The following is a 22,160-nucleotide window of genomic DNA, read 5'->3' as shown; positions in this document are numbered from 1 at the left end:
AACCCCCCTCCTCCTTTGACAGTTTTCTCTCCTGGACATTCACTATAACTGCGTCCTCGCTCTCACACTTTCTCAAAAAGAACTTCCCCTGGGAAGGTTTCTGAGGAGGTCTCTTTCAGCTTCAAAGCAATGCAGCCCTTCAGAAGTCACTCAAGTGCTTAGAATGCATCAGCATGTGTTTCAGACCCCATACAGAGAGCAAGAAAATAATATTTGGGAGTCAGATACCTGATTCAAGGGGGCAGAGGGAAGCGGGTGTCCTTTTGTGCTTCATCTGCCAGTCCAGAGGGAACTACACTGAGGAATCCTTTTCAATCTCTCATTCTGTGAGATTATGATCTGGCATGCAGGTCAATTCTTAACTTGGCCGCCACACAAGAATCCCCAGAGTATACCTCGTCTCCATTTGCATTGCAAAGAGGGGCATCGAGAGGCTGCAAAGCTTTTTAAGAAAAGCTTTTATTTAATAAGGAATAGAGTCACAGGGAGCTGAGCAGAGTCTAAGGAGTGTGTGCATATGAATGTAGTTTGGCTTCACTGAAATATTTAGGAGTCCACACACGGGTGTATGTGTCATAAACCATTATAAGCTGCGTGCAGGAATTTCACTATTGTGGTAGTGTTCAAACATGTTGAAGGCACATACAGAGGAGAAACTTTGATTTGACAGCTTAATAGGCATTTTATAGAGGTATTGAAGCATCAATGGTGAGAAGTTTTCTGGTCTGGTCTAGGGAAGCCATTTTTAGTGGTACCTATCAGCTAGAGCCTATGTTGAATAGAAATTAATTGCAACGTTAATCTGTGTTTATGTTGCCTTTTTTAAGCATATGCAGTAAAGCATGCTATAATGCCTGTCTACCACTAGGTGGCCAGAATTGCTCGCTTCATGACCTGTTGTGATCAACTATGCAAAACAAAATCTGAAAACTTTATTGTAGTGCAACAATAAATTGGACAATTGATTGTGCTTATATGGAAGTGAGTCATGTGAAGTTTTATTGTTTCTGATCTTAATTTTTCACTAAGAAAATTTTTTACAGATTCACTGCAAGAATGAGAAAAGACTCATATTTTCGTAGTGGGATTTGTGTTCTACTTCATCACTCTAAGCTGATGTATATCACAATTCTAGATTAAATAGTTGTTCATTTAGACTTTCTCCCTGTTTTATGATGCTTCATATCCAATCACATCCGTTGCTACACCTCCTTATTTCTTTGTATTAGGATAAAATTTCAACCTAGATCTAATTTTCGGGTAGGACTTTTACAGCTGACGAGGGTCTCAAGAGTGTTGTGCTTTTCCAGTGAAACAATACCATTTTTCCCTGATGATGTAACTTCCATGTTTGGACCACTGGTTGGGGCCTGAGCGAGTACTGGCATTGTATTCCAGCAAGCCTCAGGATGTCCTGTTGGGGGGTAGGGGGCTGGACAGCAGTGGAGATGTAACGGCACAAGAGATGCGTGTTTTAAATGGTGGTGGCTACAGGAGCTGGACTGGGGTTGACTAGAGGCTCAGAGGGCCCCATGGACTCTGGACCTACAAAAATACCCTTCTAACAAAACCTTAACGCTTCCTTTACCCAAGCCAGAAGATATTTTTTTGGGATTGAATTTTTCTTTATGTGTATCTTTTTTTTGTTTTGCTGGATAGAGATACAAATTGGCACTGCCCCTAAAAAGAGGTAACTTTTTTCGATGTCGAATTTCTGATGTTTTGACAGAAAATTAACTCTTCAACCTGAAGTCGTAATCATGATCAGGAAGTCTTATTTCAGTTTAGCAGGAGGAGAAGAGAAGCTTTATTGAGGTGGGTATTTTTTTTGTACAGTTTATTTCTCTAACATTGTGTAATAGCACCGAGGAAATATTGTAGTATTTGGTTGGCACTGGTGGGAGTTTGCTCTCCAATTTTCATTATGTGGCTGGAGTGTACATGAGGATGCTTCCTTTAAAATTTGAAAAGTCATTTACAATTAGCTCAACACCATTTGGACTCATCAGATTTTATTGCTCTGTGTTTGATCTATTTTTTTTTCCTGAGCATCTCTCTCTCCCCGTTTATTTTCTCTCTGCTCAGTTAGGACAGGAAGTTTATTGTGAAGACTGATTACAGCCATATTTACACTGGTGTTTTCCCCCCCTGCTCTGTCCTCAGTCATGTGCTCAGTGTTTAGACTCACAGCAGGAAACTACTGTTTTTTCCAGATTACAGCCAAATATACACACTTGCCGTCTTTGCTTATCTCTTCTGATTTATTGTACACAGTTGTTTTTGGACGCCTGTGAGGGACTTTTGAATTTTAAAAATGTCTGCACTTCTGTGATATGAACAATTCCTTTGCTCTCAGTGTGATTTGAGGAGTAAAGCATGACTCAGAGGAGACTTTTCTTTGACTCCGCATTTGACGTCATGCACAGGATGATGAATCATGCTGTAGGATTCTTGCCTCAATCACAGGATGTCTTCAGTGGTTTGCAACCAGAGCTTGACTCTATCCCTCTTCATCACAATTTGACAGGAGTGAACTTTAAGGAGGTGAACGAAGAGAACAAGCAGAAGCTTTTCAGGGAGATCTACAGTGCTATCGACACATTGGCATTCACGTTTGGCAATGTGTAAGTATCATGTCAAATTGCTTATGAGTTAATTTTATTATTATTGTTAACCAAGGACAATTTTTTAAGAGCACATAACTAATGTTAATCAATAAATCTGTTAATCTGAAAGCACAAATCAACAATTGGCTTTCATCACAAAAGCAAATTTGGCCTTCAAAATAAAGGAATTAAAAAGAATAATAGGTCCAGAAATAAATAATAACAATAATAACAATAATACAATAGATAGTACAAATTTTGTCTCAACTTAAATTTTGCTTTGAAACAACCCCCCCCCCCCTTTTAAAATCATCAGGTTTATCTTTAAACATATACTTTATACATGGAACTCTGGCATTATACACAGGAATTTGAAAGAAAGTGGGAATTTTAGAGGCAGAAGGAGAGTCACTACTGAGTTACATTATGAGAATTGTAGTTTCTGATGTTTTTGAAGCTTGAACCTGGCTAAAGTCAGGATATCTTGGTCGTTAATGTATCTGGTTGAACCATTTCTTGTGAGTGTCCCTTTTAAAACCCCTTAATATAAAACACAATCATGATTCCATTCCTCTTGCAAATGTTGTATCTGATGTGCTTCACCCTTTCTTAACATAGTGTATTGGCATGTGTTTTCCTCCAGAGTGTCTGACTTCCTTATGGGAGATGTAGAGAATGGATCAGTCTTGGGGCTCCCCCTGACTAAGAGAAGCAGGGTAAGAAAAGTGCAATATTTATTTTCTGTTCTAACATCCATAACAATCAAAGACGTCAATTTAACCCAGTGCAAATGAGATATCAAATCAATGCAGTAGGAATCAAAAAGAAAAGGCTGATATTGTTGTATTCATTCTTTTTAAACACATTCATCATTAGTTTATTAACTGTCCTGTTAGGATGTGGCCTACTGCCTGAGTTGTCAAACAACAAACGTACAAAATCACTCAGCAGCTTGCAGGTTGACGCATGATCCTGATATGATCTCTGCAGATAATAAATTAATTCTATGTGCTGTTGTTTTCTTGCTGCAGGTTTTATGATCGCTCTAAGGAGGAAGTCAAGGTTTTCACAACCCTTAGATGTTTGAAGAACGTATCGTGCTCTGAGTAGGAAATTCATTCACCCCCCTTGGTGTTTCTTTTTCATCTGTTTGTTTTTCAGTCTTCTGAGAATCTCTCTGTGGAAATTGGAGGATCCGGTCCCGAGAAAGATGATCCGCCAGGTAAGACAGATCTCTGTAACACACAGCTACTGTACTCTGGTGCTGCTATTTGCAAGTGTGTGGGATAACTAATCCTTCTAATTTGTTGGGGAAAAAAATCAGTCTTGAGCTGAGCTACTGTTGCTGCTTTATCATTCTGGGTAGTGGCCTTGTCTGTGCTGCTTCACTGCCATTGGAGCAGTGTCTGTCGATGGTTATGGCACTACTACGTCCTAAGTCATGAGCAGTCAACCACTTATTAATACATCCAGCAGTCAGTCCTATGTCAGCATTACTTACCTTCAAGTGGCATTAACCTATATCGCACTCAGGCAAGGTCAGTGTGCGCATTTCTCACTGACTCACTCAGTAACAGATGTTGTTAGCTGAGCACACATGCAACACCTCCAACAGTGGTGGGAGGCATGTTAGGTGGGGTCTGGTCGCAGCCGGCCATTTGTAAGTCCAACTTTATTAATCTCCACCTTGGGATTCCTGCCTGTCACAGGCCCGTGTCCACCGGTTCGGCCCGAAGAGGTGGATGCCACGCTGCAGCGGCAAGACAGTGGGGTGGAGTCGGCTCTGCTCTATGCAAAGGCCTGGTCCAAGTACACCAAAGAGCTGCTGGCATGGGTGGAAAAGCGTCTCAATATGGGTGAGTCAGGACACAGGTGGAAACATAAATACAAGAGTATGACATGTAGGGAGGCAGCAGTGAAGTAAAGTAGCATCTATCACGCTCAAGTATAAAAGTCAGCTGTAATGTGTTAGTGTCATGGACCATGTACTTAGGAGTTTAATTATAGTGTTTCTCTGTACTTTCTCTGTCACTAACAAATCCTGAATCTTTGATTATGCAAAACAGATTTACATCACACTTCCATAAGCTGAATGTTGGAGCTCAACTGGCTTCCAGACAAGATGTTGTGTCATAGAATCATGCTCCTATTCACACCTGGTAAACTCAGACTTAAAGTTTCGACAGAGAACATTAATGCCTCTTTTTCTACGTGAAACAATTGTCATCACTCTGCAAGGTGACTGTGACAAAATTTGAAAATAATAGTTACTAGAATAGCACGCAGGAGAGTGTTGCACAAGCATGCCTGTTTTTTTCCCATGCATGATTCCCTGGGAAATAGGTTGAAAAGTCCAATAAATCTCACAATGTTAAAGAAAGTGAGAGAAATAATCCTGGATCTGCCCCCTGATCCAGATCATTGTCAAAATGTAATGCCCTTTTCCCTGACCAGTACCCCATCCTTCCTTTAAATTCTGTGATAATCCATCCAGTAGTTTTTGTGTAATGCTGCTAAATAACAGAGAGACAGACAAGCATACGCAGAGACATCAAGAGACACAGTGAAATTAGACTGGCACTCGACAGTTGTACTTAATCTTCACTCATTTTTATCTACTTTTATTGAGGAAAATTCCATTGGGTCACACTGTTATAACTATTTTATAGTTTGTTTCATTTGCTGTTTAATGGGACATAGAGTATTTATTTGTTCACACATTGACAAAGTTGATCTTAAACATACTGTGGCTCCAGGCAGCACAGGGTGGATGAAAATGTTTTTAACTTGTCTACATGCATATCTTCTAGACAAGTAAAATGTGACGATTAATTAGGGGCCAATTTCTGATAAAATTTACTCAATCACCTGAAGTAAACTTAAAACAATGGGAGTCTTATCCAGACTCAAGGTTGTATATGCAGTGAGAGAGCTTTTGTTGGGTACAGTGCTTAATGATACTCAGTCAACAGAGTGACAGAGCACTGAGTCGGAACCATGCTGTACATGTGTTATCAAGCAAACCGACTGCATGTTTGTTTAACACATACACTTTTACTAATGCTGTATGTCAATTTGTCTGATGACTAAAGGACATTGTGTGATTCAATCAGAAATTGCTTGAATGATTTTCAGTCATTTGTGTATTTACTTAAGATCTAACAGTGAATAGAAATAGCTACTTCAGACAATACAAATATTTGCTAGCACAAATGACAATGTTCATGATGTATATTTCAAGTAATTGTATGTATTTTTGGTTGGGTCTATTTTTAGATATCGAGTGTGCAAAGAGTTACGCCAAAATGGCAGAATCTGCCAAGACGCTTGCTAGTCAGCAGGTGAGTAGATATTGTTGCTTTTAATTAGTTTTTCAGCTTTTAAGGGTCAGCTCTAAGACTTTCTCCTCTTCATTTAAGGAATTCATGCCTTTCCGTGACATCTACATGACTGCTTTCAAACATGACATTGAATACAGCCATCTGGTGCTCCACACTGCAGCTGTGCTCCAGAGCAACAAATTCATGCAGGTAATCCAGCAAAGAGACTAGTGCATTACAGAAATGGGACTTTGCCTTGGGTTGTTGTAATAGAAAGTAGAGAATTTATTGTGCGGTGTGTGTGTGCGTGCATGTTATTGTGTTTCTTTCCAGCCTCTCCTGGCCAGAAAGAATGAGCTGGACAAACTGCGAAAAGAGGTCAAGGATCAGTGGCAGAGAGAGCAAAAGAAGATGGTGAGTCAATGGTTATAGAGGTTGCACTCTGAAGAGGGCCCCACACAAATATATACAGAAGTATCTGTACTAGTGACTTGTTACCTCCACCAAGGAGGTTCTGTTTTTGTCAACATTTATTTGTTTGCATCTAAGATGGTTAGTAGGATTACTTTTTAACTGTTTTCCATGACATGTTGTGGAGGGGTGGCTTATGGCCCAAGTGCGAATCCAAAAAACTTTGGTGCATATTCGGATCAGAGGGTGGATCAAGGTTTTTTTTTCTCTTTACCTTTTTAATATTGTGAGATCAACATTTGCGCTGATTTCTCCCCCAAAAAATAATTAATGGATGATGTAGTTAATTACACTTTACTATATTTGATGGAAAATGAACTGTTTTTTAACATTTTGATGTTAACTACTACTAACATCCCTCAATCCTGAAACAACCATTAAAAATTAATTATTTGTGTAATATTTTACAAATTACTTTAAAAATCATATAAAGCTATAACATCACAAGCCAAATTTTTGTTTGGTTATAAATGTTAGAGTTCTAAACCTCACCTGGTATTATTTTTTATCTTTGTGTATCTCCAGCATGAGGCGGAGAGTGCACTAAGGAAGGCTCGGTTGCTGCAGGTTCAGCGGCAGGAGGAATATGAGAAGGCCAATGTGTCTACTAGTCGCCTGGAGGAGGAGCAGATTGGAGGAGGTGGAGGAGCAGCGGCAGCTAAACAGCTAGAAAAGAGGCGCAGGTTGGAAGAGGAGGCTCTGCAAAAGGTACAGCAGCTCCTCTGTTGGGTTGACGGCTCAGCAGAAAAGTGAACAAATGTGGTACACTTCATAGGGTTTTAAAAGTTTTAATTTGTCTACTTTTGTGCCAAAGATAAAAGGCATTGGGGGAAGACAAATGTGAAAATTACCCCATGAGCATCTTTGGTTGACCAACTGCAGACTAAGGCCATCTGCAGGCATGAATTCCAGATAATTTCCACACAATGAGGTCCAGAGTTTGCCTTTCACATATGAAGAATGAAGCAGGAGATTCTCCAGACACGCTCTCAATGATGTATTAATTGACATGAGCAACAGCCTTTATCACTAAAATTCTTCTAAGTTGACATATGGTCTGCGTCTTCTATGTGTGTGACACCTCTCTTCCATCCTGAGATGATTTTTTTTGTGTCCTTTTCGTGTCAGGAACATAATCAACTTGCCCACTGGCTTGCAAGCATTATCTGTAGCCTTTGACTGAAAAATGTGCATTTTCACATACAGCCTCTAGATAATTTCAAGAGATCATCTGGAGTTCAGTGCATGTCTGAAAGCACTTACAGCAGTTGAAGCTAAACTCAGTCTTGCCTGAAATCCATTGTACTCATCAACACTGATTCAGTTCAGAGAGTTTAGAGTTGTAATGATTGATCTTCCTTCTGCTTGGCAGGCGGAGGAGGCCAGGGAGCACTGCAAAGCTTGTCAGATCGATGTTGGAGTGAAGCGAGTGGATCTCGCCAAAACCAAGAGTTTGAACATCACTCAGATCAGAGAGATGGTCTCTCAGTGCGACCTCACCCTCAAAGCTGTGAGTTTAGACTAAGTTGAATAAAAAAAACAAAACCACATTTTACTACGGTGTCAGAAATTTGCAGAAGAATGATAATAATGTTTGTTTACTTTTTTTCTGAGGTGACGGTCAATTGGTTCCAGCTCCAACAAGCTCAGGTTGTCTCCCTCCCTGTCAACCACCAGACTCTGTGTGAAAATGCCAAGCTGTACGAGCCTGGCCAGCGCTACATCGACTTTGTCAGGAGTCTGCCCACTGACGGGCCTCGTCTGGAGTCGTTCTCGCTTGATTCTCCTGTTACACAAAGCATAGGGTGAGCCATCAAGATAGTGCTGTTGTCACCCTCTGATCTGATCACACCCTCTGCATGTTTCTTTTTATAGATGTACAGTTAACAAACCTTAATGGAATATTCCCCTTTGAATTGAATGGAAAAGTGATACTAAATGTTCTGTTGGACCAAAAACCTCTGTTATCAGTATTTGTTTACTCAGATTTTATCACTGACAGATAATGAGCTCCTGGGGGGTTAACAGTCACAACGAAAGTTTTTTTTCTTTCACTCTCATGTAGTTAAATTGAAATGTTAAGTCTCTGCATGTATTGACAATTATCGCCTATTTTCATACAGCATCAGAAGCTTAAATGTTGCGCCACAGGATTCTGTTGAAGGAACAACTTTTATTTATGGTAATCAAGTGGTTGTAAACCTCTGAGGTGGAGGGAGCTTGTTTTGGAAACCATAAAACAATTGGGTAGGCCGGGGCTTCCTGCGGAAATTACTGTAGTCACGGGAGAGAGGAGCTGCGGCAGTGGGCTCACCGTCGGTTTCACTGAACCTCTTTGAACGTTTTCAGTAGCTTTGAAATTATGCACATTGTCTCTATCTAAAAGGAAAAAAAACATGGATTGTTCTATATTTAGGAGGCCTTTTTTTTTTTTTTTATAAAAAGGAGTTTTGTTGACACAGGTCACACACACACATAGAGAGAGAGAGATGGAAATAAGAGAGTGTTTTTTCCCCCAACTCTGATCCCTCCTGATCAAAAGAATTCAACTTGGTCGAGGGGAAATGAAACAAACACAAACGTTCATATGCATCCTCAACACTAGTCTTCAAAGGTTAAATATAGACCACTGACCTACATACTGTATATTGAGAAATAAAGTGGGGAACTTTCATTGACAATGGTTCGCCCATCTGAGTCGTTTAATCATCATTACAATGTAATTAATTGCTGTCTGATGGGAAAGTGGGGCTACTCTCATGATATTATCATCATTCAAGGAACTTCTCAATACTGACATAATTACCATCTAATCTTGATAATTGGATCCAACACTTGAGGAATTACAGATATTGATCTGATTTGAACAAAAATTAGACTTATGTCACTCAAAAAATGTTAATAGCATTTTCACGTATCATGGACCAAAAAAAGGAGAAATTTAGATTTAATTCAATGAAAGGGCTTTGCTGACAGAGGGAACTGCATGTTGTATAGTTTGAGTTCACTGAGACCAATTTGTAATTTCTCAAAATTTACTAAAGTTAAAGAGTACAAAATTTAAATACATAAGTGTCAGCCTTCAAAAGTCCACGTTGCCTAAACCTCAGTAGCTTTTAGGCATTGCTATCATAAACAATATCTTTTTTTCCCACCATTTTCCTCCCCAGAATGCCTTTCAACAAGCGCTCACTAAGTGGCTGCCACTCGTCTCACAGTAACCTGTCGCAGGCATCTGTGACCTCTGACATCCTAAGTGGAGAGGAGGTAGACTGTCCCATCAATGCCCAGCATGCCAAGATTGCGGAAAGGCGCTCCAACAGTAGCACAGACATCCAAGGTGTGCAGGTTTACATTAAGCATATGAGCTTCTGCTTTTATATATCTCATAATATCTAAATAAGTACCTGTTGAAATGGTTAGACAAGTAGTCCAGTTACAGTGATACTGTATGTGCAATCTAAAAATAATTTAATGTAAAAGTTCAAATTTACAACACATGACTAAGAAGATAATCATCTTAGTCTTTTAATGCTGAATTATTTTTTTTCCAGCACTTCGGATTCAGGCTCCATTTCGTCCTTGGGCCTCAGCCAGCCAGGGTGGAGGAATGTGCAGTGATTCAGAAAGTGCTGGAGGCAGCAGTGAGTCTCGGTCCATGGACTCGCCCACTGCAAGCCCAGGTAGGGCCACAGAGACACACACTTCATTTAACAACCATTACCTCCAAATGTGCCTAAAGTAATTTCTATTTACCAGCTAAATTGAATTTGGTACACTGTACAAGTTTGAACATGGAGTACTGTGGTTGAGCTCACTCTGGTCTGCACCCAGAACTGTGTGCCTTTGCAAAGAAAGGATTAAAACAAACACATGTCTGCATAGTGATTTTTAGATTGCTTTAATTGTCAGGTTGCTAATAACTGGTGAGGAACTTTCCCCAACAGATCACTGGCTCTACTGCTTTATTTTCACACATCTGTCTGCATTAACTATACTGACATAAGTTCCATCTAAATCAATGCTAATTATCATTACAATAAGTATCCAACAGCTTGATGTAATCATATGATCTTCTGCATAAATCATTGCATACCGTCATATGTGCAATTTCAAAAACATTAGCTCCTCTGAGGCTATCATGTTTACTGCCAAATAAACCAGGTGTGCCCCACACCTAGCTTTAAATATCAGCTGGGTCTGTCTCATGTCATTGATAAAGCAGCAGTGCGGTGCAGATGATCGATAGGAGGGGCATTTCTCAGCACTGACTGTCTTAAACTCCCCTGGGGCCTTCACATTTTTTTTCCTATGAACTTGATGTTCATCCAACTTTGTTGGCATGTTATCTGGGAATCCAGGACCTTAGCAACCACTGACACTGGTGCCTCTTTGTTTAACATTATGCAACTGTATTAGACGACAACGTACACACACACACATATAATAGTAGGTTTGGTGGCCAGGTTACTCTGTGTTTCCTCAGTTGCTGAGGTTGCTGCAGATTAAAAAAAATATTGAAACTTGTGCCAGGTTATGTAAGACCTACAGCTATGTGTAACCTAAAGGTTAGGTGAGTTTCTTCAGCTTATTCAATAATTAGTAATAAGTCTGACAGGTCTGATCTCTAGATAAACTCATGTAGAATGTAGAAAACTGTCTCCTCTTTTCATCTCTCTGCTATGTGTTCTTGGCTGAAGGACCATGGTAGCTCGCCAGTCAAATGTTAATAAAATGGTGAAGTGTGTGATGCTGACTTCACCCACCAACCCCCAGAGTGTAAATGTTTTATCCCTGATAATGAGCCTCCTGATCAGCTCCATAGGAACCTGTTAATCAGTCAATGGGTGTACAAATCACCTGACAATCGGGGGTCACCAACATGCAAGTGGACGACACCCTTTCACCTGGTGCATTTCACTGGAAGTTCTCTCAGTGCATTACACTGGGAACAGACCAGGGAAGAAGTGGCTGTGAAGATGTGGACTTACTGGTGTGTTCTGCCTTACTGTTCAGGAGACTTCAAGAGGAGATTACCCAGAACCCCATCCACCGGCACCATGTCTTCTGCTGATGACCTGGATGAGAGAGAGCCTCCTTCACCTTCTGATAATGGTGATTCAGACTTAACACTGACAACTGTTTACCAGTGTCACCAATGTTTTAACTGTTGATTAGTTCCTATGGTTATATGTTATATTATATAACTTCTTTCAGTAATATTACTGTAGTTACTCTGTTACCGTATATTATCTATTTTCTTTTCTGTATGAGAATGGTTTCCCCTCTCACTCTGTAGGTTTAAGCGAGATTGTCATTGAGGCAGCCAGCTCCCCAGGTCCCTTCAGAAACACCCAGATGTCCAAGGCATCTCAAACCCACAAGCTGAGGAAGCTCAGAGCGCCCTCCAAGTGTCGAGAGTGTGACGGCCTGGTGGTCTTTCATGGAGCAGAGTGCGAGGAGGTAACCTTGGTTTCTTCTTTTTTTTTATTCAGAATTAATTGAATAAAATCCAACCCATCCACGATCCTCTGTTTGGACCTGTCAGTAAATGTGGTGAGCCCGCAGCGAACAGGGTCGAACATTGCCAAGTTTCACAACGGCTTCTTTATCAGTCATGGCATGCAAAAAAAAATCTAACTAAGACAGAAGAGAGAGAGACAACCTCTCCTCTCAGCAAATAAAGGGGAAAGTTGAATTTGGCCACAAGCTCTCCCCAGAGACCAAATCCACCAACTGGTCTCAGTTGGGTAACGGGCAATGGAAACCAAAGACCTTTTGTTTGTCTTCTGAGGAGTTCCCTCCATCAACCCTGTACCCCCCGCCCCTGTTTATTTTAGATCCTGTGTCTTTCCATATTTATAACATACAATGAACAAGACAATAACAACAGGGGAACTGGAAAAAAATATTTGGTTATGTAATAATGGGAAACATAGACTAGAAGCTGACATAAAAAAATAACTCTGCAGTGTGTTGAAATCATTCCATGTAGTCATTTAAAGGATGGTTAACCAAAAAAAAGGTACTTTATGCATATCTGTGTATCCACATTTCAAACCCAGTACCCACTGGATTTAATGGCTTGATAGAGATAGAGACAGGGAGTCTGTTGGTCCCATCATCATGCAGCTTCAGTTTAACTTCAGAAGGGGCACATGAGATGTTTCAAAAGTCAGTAAGTGTGTGTTTGTAGGATCACACGCTTTTTCACGATTGTTTTACTTTTTACATGTTGAAATGTTGCCTTTTTTGTGTGACTGAGATGCTTGTCAACTTGTGTGAAGTGTTCGCTGGCCTGTCACAAGAAGTGTCTGGAAACCCTGGCCATCCAGTGTGGCCACAAGAAGCTCCAGGGGAGACTCCACCTCTTTGGCATCGACTTCACGCAGGCGGCTAAGAACAGCCAGGACGGCATCCCCTTCATCATACGAAAGTGTACGTCGGAAATCGAGAACAGAGCTCTAAACATTAAGGTAATTTGATTTGACTACTATTAAATCCACTGTGGGTTTTACTGAATTAATTACTTAATAACAATATAATAATGCCTCACACCATTTGTTTTGTTCATGACAATATTCTTGCAATAAAAAACCTGTTGCCTCCAGTTGAGGATGTTGAAGTTTTCTCTTTGGCTTCATATCAAAGAATTCAGTTATGGTTAATAAATACCTGCGGTTAAACTCTTAGGCTGCTGCTGTTGTTAGCTTTAACTTTAACTGACTTTAATTGTTATAAAGTCTCAAATTGAACTTAATTTCTGAGAAATAATGATGATTTACTCGTTAACTGGCTATATATTGACATTTGTACCAAACTAATACTAATACCTTTTAATAATAGAGTAAAAAAAACCTGCTGAGGTAAATATAATATAGTAAAAAGTAATTTATTTTTCTTTGGAGTATCCTATTAATATTCAGTAAAGTTTATTACCCAGTGCCAGAAAATTGCATCATTTTTCTTGTGTTGAATGCATTTTGTTTTTGTGCCCTGAAGGGTATCTACCGTGTGAATGGTGCCAAGTCTCGGGTGGAGAAGTTGTGCCAGGCATTTGAGAATGGAAAGGACCTGGTGGAGCTCTCCGACCTTTATCCCCACGACATTAGCAATGTACTCAAACTTTACCTGAGACAGGTGGGCTGCTTATGAAACACTATTCTCAATATTGAGGTGTTGTACATTTACCTACATTGTCGCCCAAATATGGACACAAGCTGGTTTAAAGTGACTTCTGCAGAACACATTCACTGCAGATGTATTTATTTTTGGCACAGACCATATTTCCCACTTCTCATACCTTGATTCCCCTGCTGTTTTTCTTATATATTTTGGTTGTTTCTGTTTATTATTACCTTCCTTGTTTCATTTGTTGCTTTTCTTTCCTCCATGCTTTCTGTGGCAGCTTCCAGAGCCGCTCATCCTGTTCCGCTTCTATAACGACTTTATCGGTTTGGCCAAGGAAAGCCAGAGCATCATCGTGGAGGAACTGGAGGCACTGCGGCTCAGTCCCACCCCAGTGACCCTGGCACAGGTCAGCGTGGAGCTTAACCGGGTCCTCTTCAAGATCAAGGACCTGCTGAAGCAGCTGCCGCCAACTCATTACAAGACATTGCAGTTCCTGATCGAGCATCTGCACAGGTAGGCCTCAGTCACATCATCCATAACTCACATTTCTGCTGAGTGCATTATTAAATTGTTAACATGTTAATTTAACAATGAGGGATGTGATAAGCGATTATTTGATTAACCTTCTTTTTCAGGGTGACAGAGTGGTCAGAGGAAAATAAGATGACAGCCAGCAACCTGGGTATCATCTTTGGTCCAACACTGATCAAGCCGAGGCAAGCGGACGCTGAAGTCTCCCTTTCCTCTCTGGTGGATTACCCCTATCAGGCTCTAATTGTGGAGCTGCTGATCAGACACTATGAGATGGTCTTTGACACCCCTCTCAGTCCCCTGAGCGGCACCTCGCCCACAGAGGTTGATACCCACCCTCGCCCTGACACCCAACTGAGCAGGCACTCCAAGTCGCTGGGAGACATTAAGGAGGTAATTAGCTATCATGCTAAAAATTAGATGGGTATGTAATATTATTGAATGTGAAAATCACACACAGTGTTTTCCTCCATTTTTCTTTCTCATCACAGCAGTCCTCGAAGGTGTATAAGAGGCATCCCTCCGTTATTCCTTCTTCCCAATTACTGGTTGAGGTTCAGGAGACCACACCACGCCTCGATGGGAGTGACTTTGAACCTGGTCAGTGTTGTTACAAAGATAAAAAATCTTTAAAGAGCAATATAATGAGGCCAATATTACTCCATAATTAATTTGTTTCGTAAAGTAATCTGCAGGATATTGTCTATGAAGTCTACCTCATTTTACTTCCTTTGTTAATGTCTATTCTATTTTTAATTTCTCTGTTAAAGCTGATGAAGTGGATTCAGAAACCCTCAATGGGGTCCTATCATCAAGTGTCCCTGATGTCCCAAAACCTGGAGAGAGAGGGCTCTCTCACCCCCAGCATATCACTCTCGCCAGGGTCCAGCTTCGACACCCTCGCAACAAACTCTCCTCCCGGCCGGTCAGCATGCCGGTAGAACGGATACTCAGCCGAGGCCGAGTCGACGAGAACAACACTCGGAACAGTGCAGACCAAGAGGTCAGGAAAGGCAGCAGTTTTGACGAGTCCATTGAAGAGGTGGATGAAACCAAAAATGCAAAACTGCGTGTGGCCACACATTACCGGAGTACATTTATTGACACCCAGACATTACGCAGAACTTGGGACAAACAGTACAAACAGGATGCTGCTTCTCGGACTGTCAGAATCGTGGCCAGTTCGTCCACAGAGAGCACGGCAGAGGATACCAGCAACTTATCTGCTTCTGTGCCATCAGCCCTCTCCCTGGGGACTTCTGGGAGCACTATCAGCACCATGTTCCCTAATAGACCTTATACAGTCGCAGTGCGACCCAGCAGGACTTTAAGAAGAGAGGACAATGTAACCAAATACAGCCCCATTGCAACAGCTTTCAGAGCTCCCAGGACTCTCCAGCCTCCCCCAGGAACCTTCTACAAGCCCCCATCGGGGAGCAAAGCTATAGCACTTCCGAACTGTGCATCAGCCAACAGTGCCGAGGAAGAAGATGAGGAGGAGGAGGAGGAAGAGGATGATGATGAGGACGAGCTGGGGATTGAGATAGAAGTGTCCGTGGATGAGCCTCTTGGGGAGGACATTGAGGCCGAGCAGGTGCCCATGTCTGAGTCTCCAAGCTCTAGCCCAGAGGAACTGGGCCAAAACCAGGGAAAACCTGTGTACCAGAGACTACGGCCCAGACGCCTCCAGGAGGTCGAGCATCGAGAGGCTCATTTTGTCTAAGAGAAGGTGCCCGATTGGGAACAATGTGTGCTATATTCTGTTGGAGAAAGAATAACAAAAGACTTCATTAACTCTGCAAAGACAATTTCCAGGTGTACTAAGACTGTGGGCAACGTGTGGAGAATTAAATGTACCCTTTGGTCCTTAGAAGACAAACAGGATGCACTTAAGATGCTGTATATTTTTAATATGATTCACCAATATTTCATTTACTGATCACTTGCTCTGTACACTCTGGCACTTAGTCAGAATATTTATATATTTTTTTTAAACTGTGCAATTACAATTTATTTGAGCATTTTGTATAAAGTTCTTACACGCTCAATATCTCTGTATGTTTATAGACCAAAAACACTTTTTGATTTATTACTAAAGTGCAAAAATAGTTTGGTGCACTGACCTGAAATCAAAACTCTTCCACATGTTTCTATCCTCTGTGAGTCAGAATATTTTAAAGCGTTACTTTTAGGGTATAATTAACCATTTTGCTAATGACTTGTGTATAAACACTGTTTAATGACCCTTTTGCTCTACTAAATATTTGTACTGGCATTTGCTAAGAAGCACCAGTTGCAAAGGGTGTACATCCATTTTATACTGTTGAACTTGTACGGTATCAACTCTTATTGTCCTGAAAAGCATTTAGAAATTCCTAGGCATTGTCTTTCCTTTTTTTAATATAACGTCTACATTTTTTAATTGCCAAAGTTTTTCCATTTTCTTTTTTTTTTTTAAACTGAAGTAGTTTTATCAGTCACCTAAATCGTACAGGTTCTTTGTAATTAATAGTAAATGCATCATTTATTTAAATGTTATCTGTTTTTCATGGTAATGTTCAAGGTGGACAGAATGTTGAAAAGGTCAATGTAAAAAAGGAAAAAAGCAGGTACATGAAAACAAACACCCTTTTGTAACTTATTAAAATATATCTGACAACTTCCAAGGGATGGTGTGTATCTACTGTACCTGTCTGTCTGTCTGTCTGTCTGTCTGTCTGTCTGTATGTGGAACACATATCTCGTGAACCGTTCCTTTAATCTGCTTCACATATGGCATGTCAATGGTAAATTGCTCGAAAAAATGTAGTGCAGAGTTTTATGCCGTTTGGACTCGCGATATGTTCACTATTAATACAATTTGAACAGGCAACCAGTGCTGCTTAACATGGGGGGGGGGGCAGTGCTAGAAATCTTTCAAGTTAAAGCCCACGTTTGTTTGATTACTACAATGCTTTATATCTATACCTGAATTCCAGAGCTTCTGTTATGAAAAACTGTACAGTAAGTTCTGAAGAGTGTGTCAACAGACTTCTAAAATAACTGACATGCAATGAATGCAAAAAATACCATTCAAGTATAGCATTCACACCTATATATATAAGCCACACACATGAACAGTAATAAGGGAATTTCATTTTCATGGCAAACACAAAGTTTTCTAATTTCACTCTGCATCATTGACTGTTTATAAAAAAAATTGCACGCAACGTCCAGCACACACACACAAAAAAGTGACAGTATATTGTAGAACTGTTTGAGGAAGAATCACTAATGACAATGAATTATTATGAAGTAGCTCCAGAGCATTGCACTGAAAAAAAAATTCTAATTATTAAAATAATTACCAGTGTTAAAGCAGTGTTGTGGCTGTGAACAGATAATGAAAACAGAAATATTCTCCTTTAACAGTGATGGGATTATAACAGTGGCAGGATTATGCAGTATAATGAGGGCCAGGTGGTTAGGTCAGGTAGGCCTTTACGAATAGATGAGAGGCATTTTCAGTCTCCCAGCACTGAAAGAAGATTAAATCAATCTGCTTAACTATTCACAAGGTCTGGAAACAAGCTGTGTTAGCAACCTCGAGGAGCAACTCAGTAGAATACATAGTGTTATGCTTTATTTACTGGATATCTGTCTGCAGTGCAAGTGTTCTCCTGAGGTAAGTGATATGATCTGCTGCCTTATGCTTTAATATCAAGTCACAGGATACAGTATGCGATTAGCAATGTAGCCAAAACAATTACATAACAGTTGCAACTGACCTAGATTAAAGCTTATTTTGTCATATGCACCAGGAATGTGGAATATTCAATGTGTTCTGACAGTGAAATTATCCATGAACAGTAACCAGAGGGTATGTTTGTATAGCATGGAAAGTTCTGTAATTGGTAACCATGTGAAATGTGAAGCTTAATAGCCTCATTGTAGAGCTCCTTTCATGTGGGACATACTCTTTGGATAAATGAGTGGACAGTACAGTTCATCCACAAAATTACCTTTTTAATTTCAAATTACCCTGGTTACATATAATTTTGTAATATAGTACATAAGGTGGCTTCATGTAGATCATAGTAAAATAGCAGGCTTATTAAATGCAGGTTTGTCGGCTGTTGCCAGCCCCTGTGGGGGTGAAACGGAGGAGCCATGGGGGCAGGAGCACAGGTCAGACTCCTGTTGTGGAAGAACTGGACCATCCGCAGGAGGCAGAGGGTAAAATAATTCATCAACTACACACTGGATTTATCCCCTATGAGCTTTGCAGTTAGTTTAAATTCCTTCAGGTTTCATTCTTTGCTGATGATACCAGCAAATTACTGTCCAAAACAAGGACCCCTGATGTAATTCATACATATTCCATTCTGTGTAAAATACATCAAAATACATCTGTCATATAAGGTAACACATTGCTTGTAACATGCTAGAAAGTTGTTTAATTTTTTTCACTGGATTGCAAATCTCAAGTTTGCATCAGCGGGCTCCAGAGTCTGTACAACATATGACTGAACTGAAGAAGTAATATGATTTTTAAAGCATCTTTAGTGATTCCAAGTTTGCAGAATTTGCAAAGTTGAAATTTGACTATTGAAAAATGTGACCGTCAAATTTCAGATTTCACAAAAATATCTTAAAAGCCTCTAGTGTATTTTAGTAAAGTTGATCAGGGGTGTCAGTTTAGGTCAGTCAAGGTAATGTGTGTTCACACTTTAAATAAGTGTACTCCTTCAGACTTACTTCTGCCAAAGTTCATATTGTTCATTTTTATAAAATGAATGTGCTGCTGTTCAACCAGGTGCGATTCTTCATGGAGATCATGTGGCCTGTAATGCTGTTCATGGGACTGGTGTGGCTAAGGAGGGTGAATCCACTTTACCGTCAACATGAATGTAAGTGGACAGTTATTTTCCTATGTGGCCAATATGGCATCCTATTGATAAATGTTGATCCCAGACTTGTGCAAAGCCCTGAATGCCAACAAGAGTGTCCTCTCCCTTCAGGCCACTTTCCCAACAAGGCCATGCCCTCCACGGGGGTCCTGCCCTGGATCCAGGGAATCTTCTGCAATGCCAACAACCCTTGTTTCCAGTACCCCACCCGTGGTGAATCTCCTGGTCTTGTTTCCAACTACAACAACTCCATGTGAGCATCACACTGGGCTTATAGAGGGAGGTGAATTTAAGCCAGAGATGATGAATTCCTCATGAAACATTTGATCTTAGATGAAAAGGTAGACTTATGTAATGGACTCAAAGAGAACTTTTTTAAATGTCTCTGGATTATGCTTCACTCATTTTCTAAGCCTCAGTCTATGTGTGCACACAATCAGAAATTAATGTATTTGCCATCAGTGTGTGTGTTGTTAAACAGGACTAAATGTGTGTGATCTGTTAATAACCCTCGCTCCTGCAGATTGGCTCGCTTCTACTCAGATGCCCAGGAGCTTCTTGTCAGCGATCCACAGTTTCTAGAGCTTGGCCGCCTCTGGAGGGAACTGAACACCATGAGTAACTTCATGGATACTCTACGCTCACATCCTGAACAGATCTCAGGTCAGAGCTCCAGGCTTTTATCAACATGCTGCAAAAACATCAGTGTTTGTGGATGCAAGGTGAGGTTAGTTGTTCCAGTGGAGAAAGTGTGTTTGGAGAGGAAAAAAATGTAGTTGAGATTTTCTTGTATGAATTGTTTTGTTTTGAATCATACATACAAACAGCTTGACTACATATTCCAGATCACTTGTGCAGCTCACATTAGAGTCACAACTTTCTGTAAAACACATCTGCACATTTAATAGAAAGTGGATGCAAGAGCAGCAAGTAAACAAACCAAGCAAAAAGCTGCATTTTGGTTCTGAATGCATGCTGATAGATGAAAGCTTGGAGCCATCATCTGGAGAACCTTGTCACAGTCTGCGTCACACCTCACACCTTTCCCCCATCAGTCTGTGTGTCTATGCAGCATAACAGGATTACATCACATGGATTTAAGAAAGACCCGTAACATAAGCTGCTTACTTTCACCACCAGTACGCTGTTTGTTTGGTGGGAGAGCAAGTCACGTGTACCCTGTCCATGCTTCCCCCTCCCCCCATGACAGAACATACGGAAGAGAGTACTCCATGCTAACAACCCTCTGTCCATGTGTACTTATGCCACTTATGCATGACCCATACATGTAGTGACAGGTGCCTGAGTTTCAAAGCAAGTGGAGCAAGGGCATTCTCTTAATTCTATTTCAGTCAGACAACTCACATTCAACCGTTTGTTATTGTGGTAGTAGAACATAGTTTGTGTTTGGTGTCTAGGCTCCGACTCAGTCACTCCCCTGATATGATTACACAGATATGATGGAAGTGATGAGCAAATACTTGTAATCCCCCCCGGAGGCTACAGGTGGCTGATGGTGTGGTGGAGGGGCTGAAGCAACTGGTAGCGATACTGCAGCAGCAGTGCGAGCAAAGGGATTGATGGGAAATGTATCTCTGCTTAAATAGGCTGCCTAATGAGGTGGGTGTGTATAATAGATGATTGTGGAGAATGAGGTATGTCACATGATTGGAGCAGCTCGAGTTGGCTGCCTGAACTAGCTCGCAGGGTTTGCTCCATTAGTGGAAGTAAAGTTTTTTCAACTCCACTTTTATTATTTTACTGTGTTCAGCAGCTGACTAAGTGATAAAATTACACATTTTTGGACCACCTATTGACTTGGTTCAGTCCAATCGTTGCCGGTGGCTGTTGATCACAGACTGTCAAACCACTCAGGAGTCAGTTTATTATATGCCCTTTTCTCAGGCCCCTGCTTGCTAATGATATGCCTCCAATTAATATGTGCAACTACAGGGTCTATCTATCTAATCTAATCTAGCATCTATATAAAGATAACACTTGTGAGATATCTGCAGAGAATTATGCATTGGTATAGATTCTACTGGATCAGAGTAAATGACAGTAGAACCGAAAATAAATGAGAGATTTTATTTCCTCCTAACAGAAATTTACAAGATAGTGCTAATCTTTGTTTTATTCACAGGTTTGGTAACTAGGTTAATTAGGCCCATCAATAATGTGAATCTAAAACTGCTTTTCCAAATTTGGAAGTCAAATCATCATCACGCATTTATATATGCCCAAATTATAAACACAGTTTATATGCCCAAGTGTCGACTTGATCGACTTAATCAAAGAAAAATACGACAAATCCTGATGAAACATTTCAAAATGGAGCTGTGCATTAACATAGTTACTGATTTGAGATCAGGAAGGTTGGAAGATCTGGTGCTTATGAGTATTGACAAATATTCTCAAGGCATTCAGTTGCATTACCAGGTTTAATTATCCAATTCATGTGATGTGTTGGGACTTGGTCTATAGGAGTCATGTGTCTTTTGTTTGAAGATGACATATATGCCACCATATTTGTTACATAATATTTCTATGAATATAATTTCAAATTCGAAACATCCTTCCTTCTAATTCATACTTCCTTCTCCACCCTTTTATTTACTGTTGTAACAGAATTCTTGGTTTTCATAGCAGCCTAAGCCTAACTAGTCCCTGCTGACAAAGAAAATGACAGCAGGGAAATGTGAAAATGGGAGTGGATTGAGGCCAAGTGAATTCTTTCCTATGAATGATTTTGTGCAGCCACTCTCATGGAGAAATACGTAAATGGACCAACAGAGCTAAAAGAGATATACATCCACATTCCGCAAGTTCACAGGAGCCCAGAGAAAAAAAATAATCCTACCAGCATCAAGTTATGTAACTGATAGATTTGCCTCGTCATGACTGCAGAAATATTTGAGTGGACTTTATGTTTACATTTCAGTTGGGATATCTTTATTTCCACAGGTTACGGTTGGATGTATACTTAAAAACGTGTTGGTGTTGTGTGTTGTTTTACAAATATTTTTTTTCAGCAGCTGCATAGTAACAAACAGAGTCAGAAACCTGCAACTACCACTGATGTGTTATTGAGAAATGTAATGTGGCCTTAATAATAAGTCAAGTTTAAGTCAAGGGGACTGTTTGGCCTTGGCGGTGGTATGCACACTACTGAGTGCAGTTCAACTCTTCATACTGTAGCTAAGGAAACTTTT

General features: G+C 40.4%; 2 protein-coding genes across 6 annotated transcripts in view; both read left to right on the top strand.

Moving 5' to 3' along the window:
• Positions 1 to 16,725, top strand: part of arhgap29a (Rho GTPase activating protein 29a) — a 33,138-nt gene extending 16,413 nt beyond the window's left edge. For 2 of the 4 annotated variants that reach the window (XM_020087752.2, XM_069513074.1), the window contains 20 exons: positions 2,528 to 2,624; positions 3,250 to 3,322; positions 3,768 to 3,828; positions 4,316 to 4,462; positions 5,883 to 5,947; positions 6,026 to 6,136; positions 6,260 to 6,340; positions 6,923 to 7,105; positions 7,770 to 7,907; positions 8,012 to 8,202; positions 9,568 to 9,737; positions 9,952 to 10,080; positions 11,414 to 11,512; positions 11,697 to 11,860; positions 12,685 to 12,873; positions 13,400 to 13,537; positions 13,806 to 14,041; positions 14,164 to 14,452; positions 14,551 to 14,659; positions 14,830 to 16,725. In XM_020087752.2, coding sequence (XP_019943311.2) covers positions 2,528 to 2,624; positions 3,250 to 3,322; positions 3,768 to 3,828; positions 4,316 to 4,462; positions 5,883 to 5,947; positions 6,026 to 6,136; positions 6,260 to 6,340; positions 6,923 to 7,105; positions 7,770 to 7,907; positions 8,012 to 8,202; positions 9,568 to 9,737; positions 9,952 to 10,080; positions 11,414 to 11,512; positions 11,697 to 11,860; positions 12,685 to 12,873; positions 13,400 to 13,537; positions 13,806 to 14,041; positions 14,164 to 14,452; positions 14,551 to 14,659; positions 14,830 to 15,782 — 3,623 coding nt within the window. In that variant the 3' untranslated portion in view covers positions 15,783 to 16,725. Of the gene's footprint in view, positions 1 to 1,449; positions 1,816 to 2,527; positions 2,625 to 3,249; positions 3,323 to 3,767; positions 3,829 to 4,315; positions 4,463 to 5,882; positions 5,948 to 6,025; positions 6,137 to 6,259; positions 6,341 to 6,922; positions 7,106 to 7,769; positions 7,908 to 8,011; positions 8,203 to 9,567; positions 9,738 to 9,951; positions 10,081 to 11,413; positions 11,513 to 11,696; positions 11,861 to 12,684; positions 12,874 to 13,399; positions 13,538 to 13,805; positions 14,042 to 14,163; positions 14,453 to 14,550; positions 14,660 to 14,829 lie in introns of those variants that run through there. The other 2 variants (XM_069513076.1, XM_069513075.1) reach the window with 2 other exon arrangements.
• An 843-nt stretch (positions 16,726 to 17,568) lies between these two features.
• Positions 17,569 to 22,160, top strand: part of LOC109629826 (retinal-specific phospholipid-transporting ATPase ABCA4-like) — a 31,526-nt gene continuing 26,934 nt past the window's right edge. For both annotated transcript variants that reach the window (XM_069513073.1, XM_020087780.2), the window contains exons 1-5: positions 17,569 to 17,723; positions 18,163 to 18,274; positions 18,855 to 18,948; positions 19,060 to 19,201; positions 19,472 to 19,611. In XM_069513073.1, coding sequence (XP_069369174.1) covers positions 18,209 to 18,274; positions 18,855 to 18,948; positions 19,060 to 19,201; positions 19,472 to 19,611 — 442 coding nt within the window. In that variant the 5' untranslated portion in view covers positions 17,569 to 17,723; positions 18,163 to 18,208. The remainder of the gene's footprint in view (positions 17,724 to 18,162; positions 18,275 to 18,854; positions 18,949 to 19,059; positions 19,202 to 19,471; positions 19,612 to 22,160) is intronic.

The sequence above is a fragment of the Paralichthys olivaceus genome, chromosome 17, assembly GCF_024713975.1.
Source record: "Paralichthys olivaceus isolate ysfri-2021 chromosome 17, ASM2471397v2, whole genome shotgun sequence".
Lineage (NCBI taxonomy): Eukaryota > Metazoa > Chordata > Actinopteri > Pleuronectiformes > Paralichthyidae > Paralichthys > Paralichthys olivaceus.
Note: the sequence above shows the minus strand (reverse complement) of the source record. Positions and strands in the feature narration are given on the sequence as shown.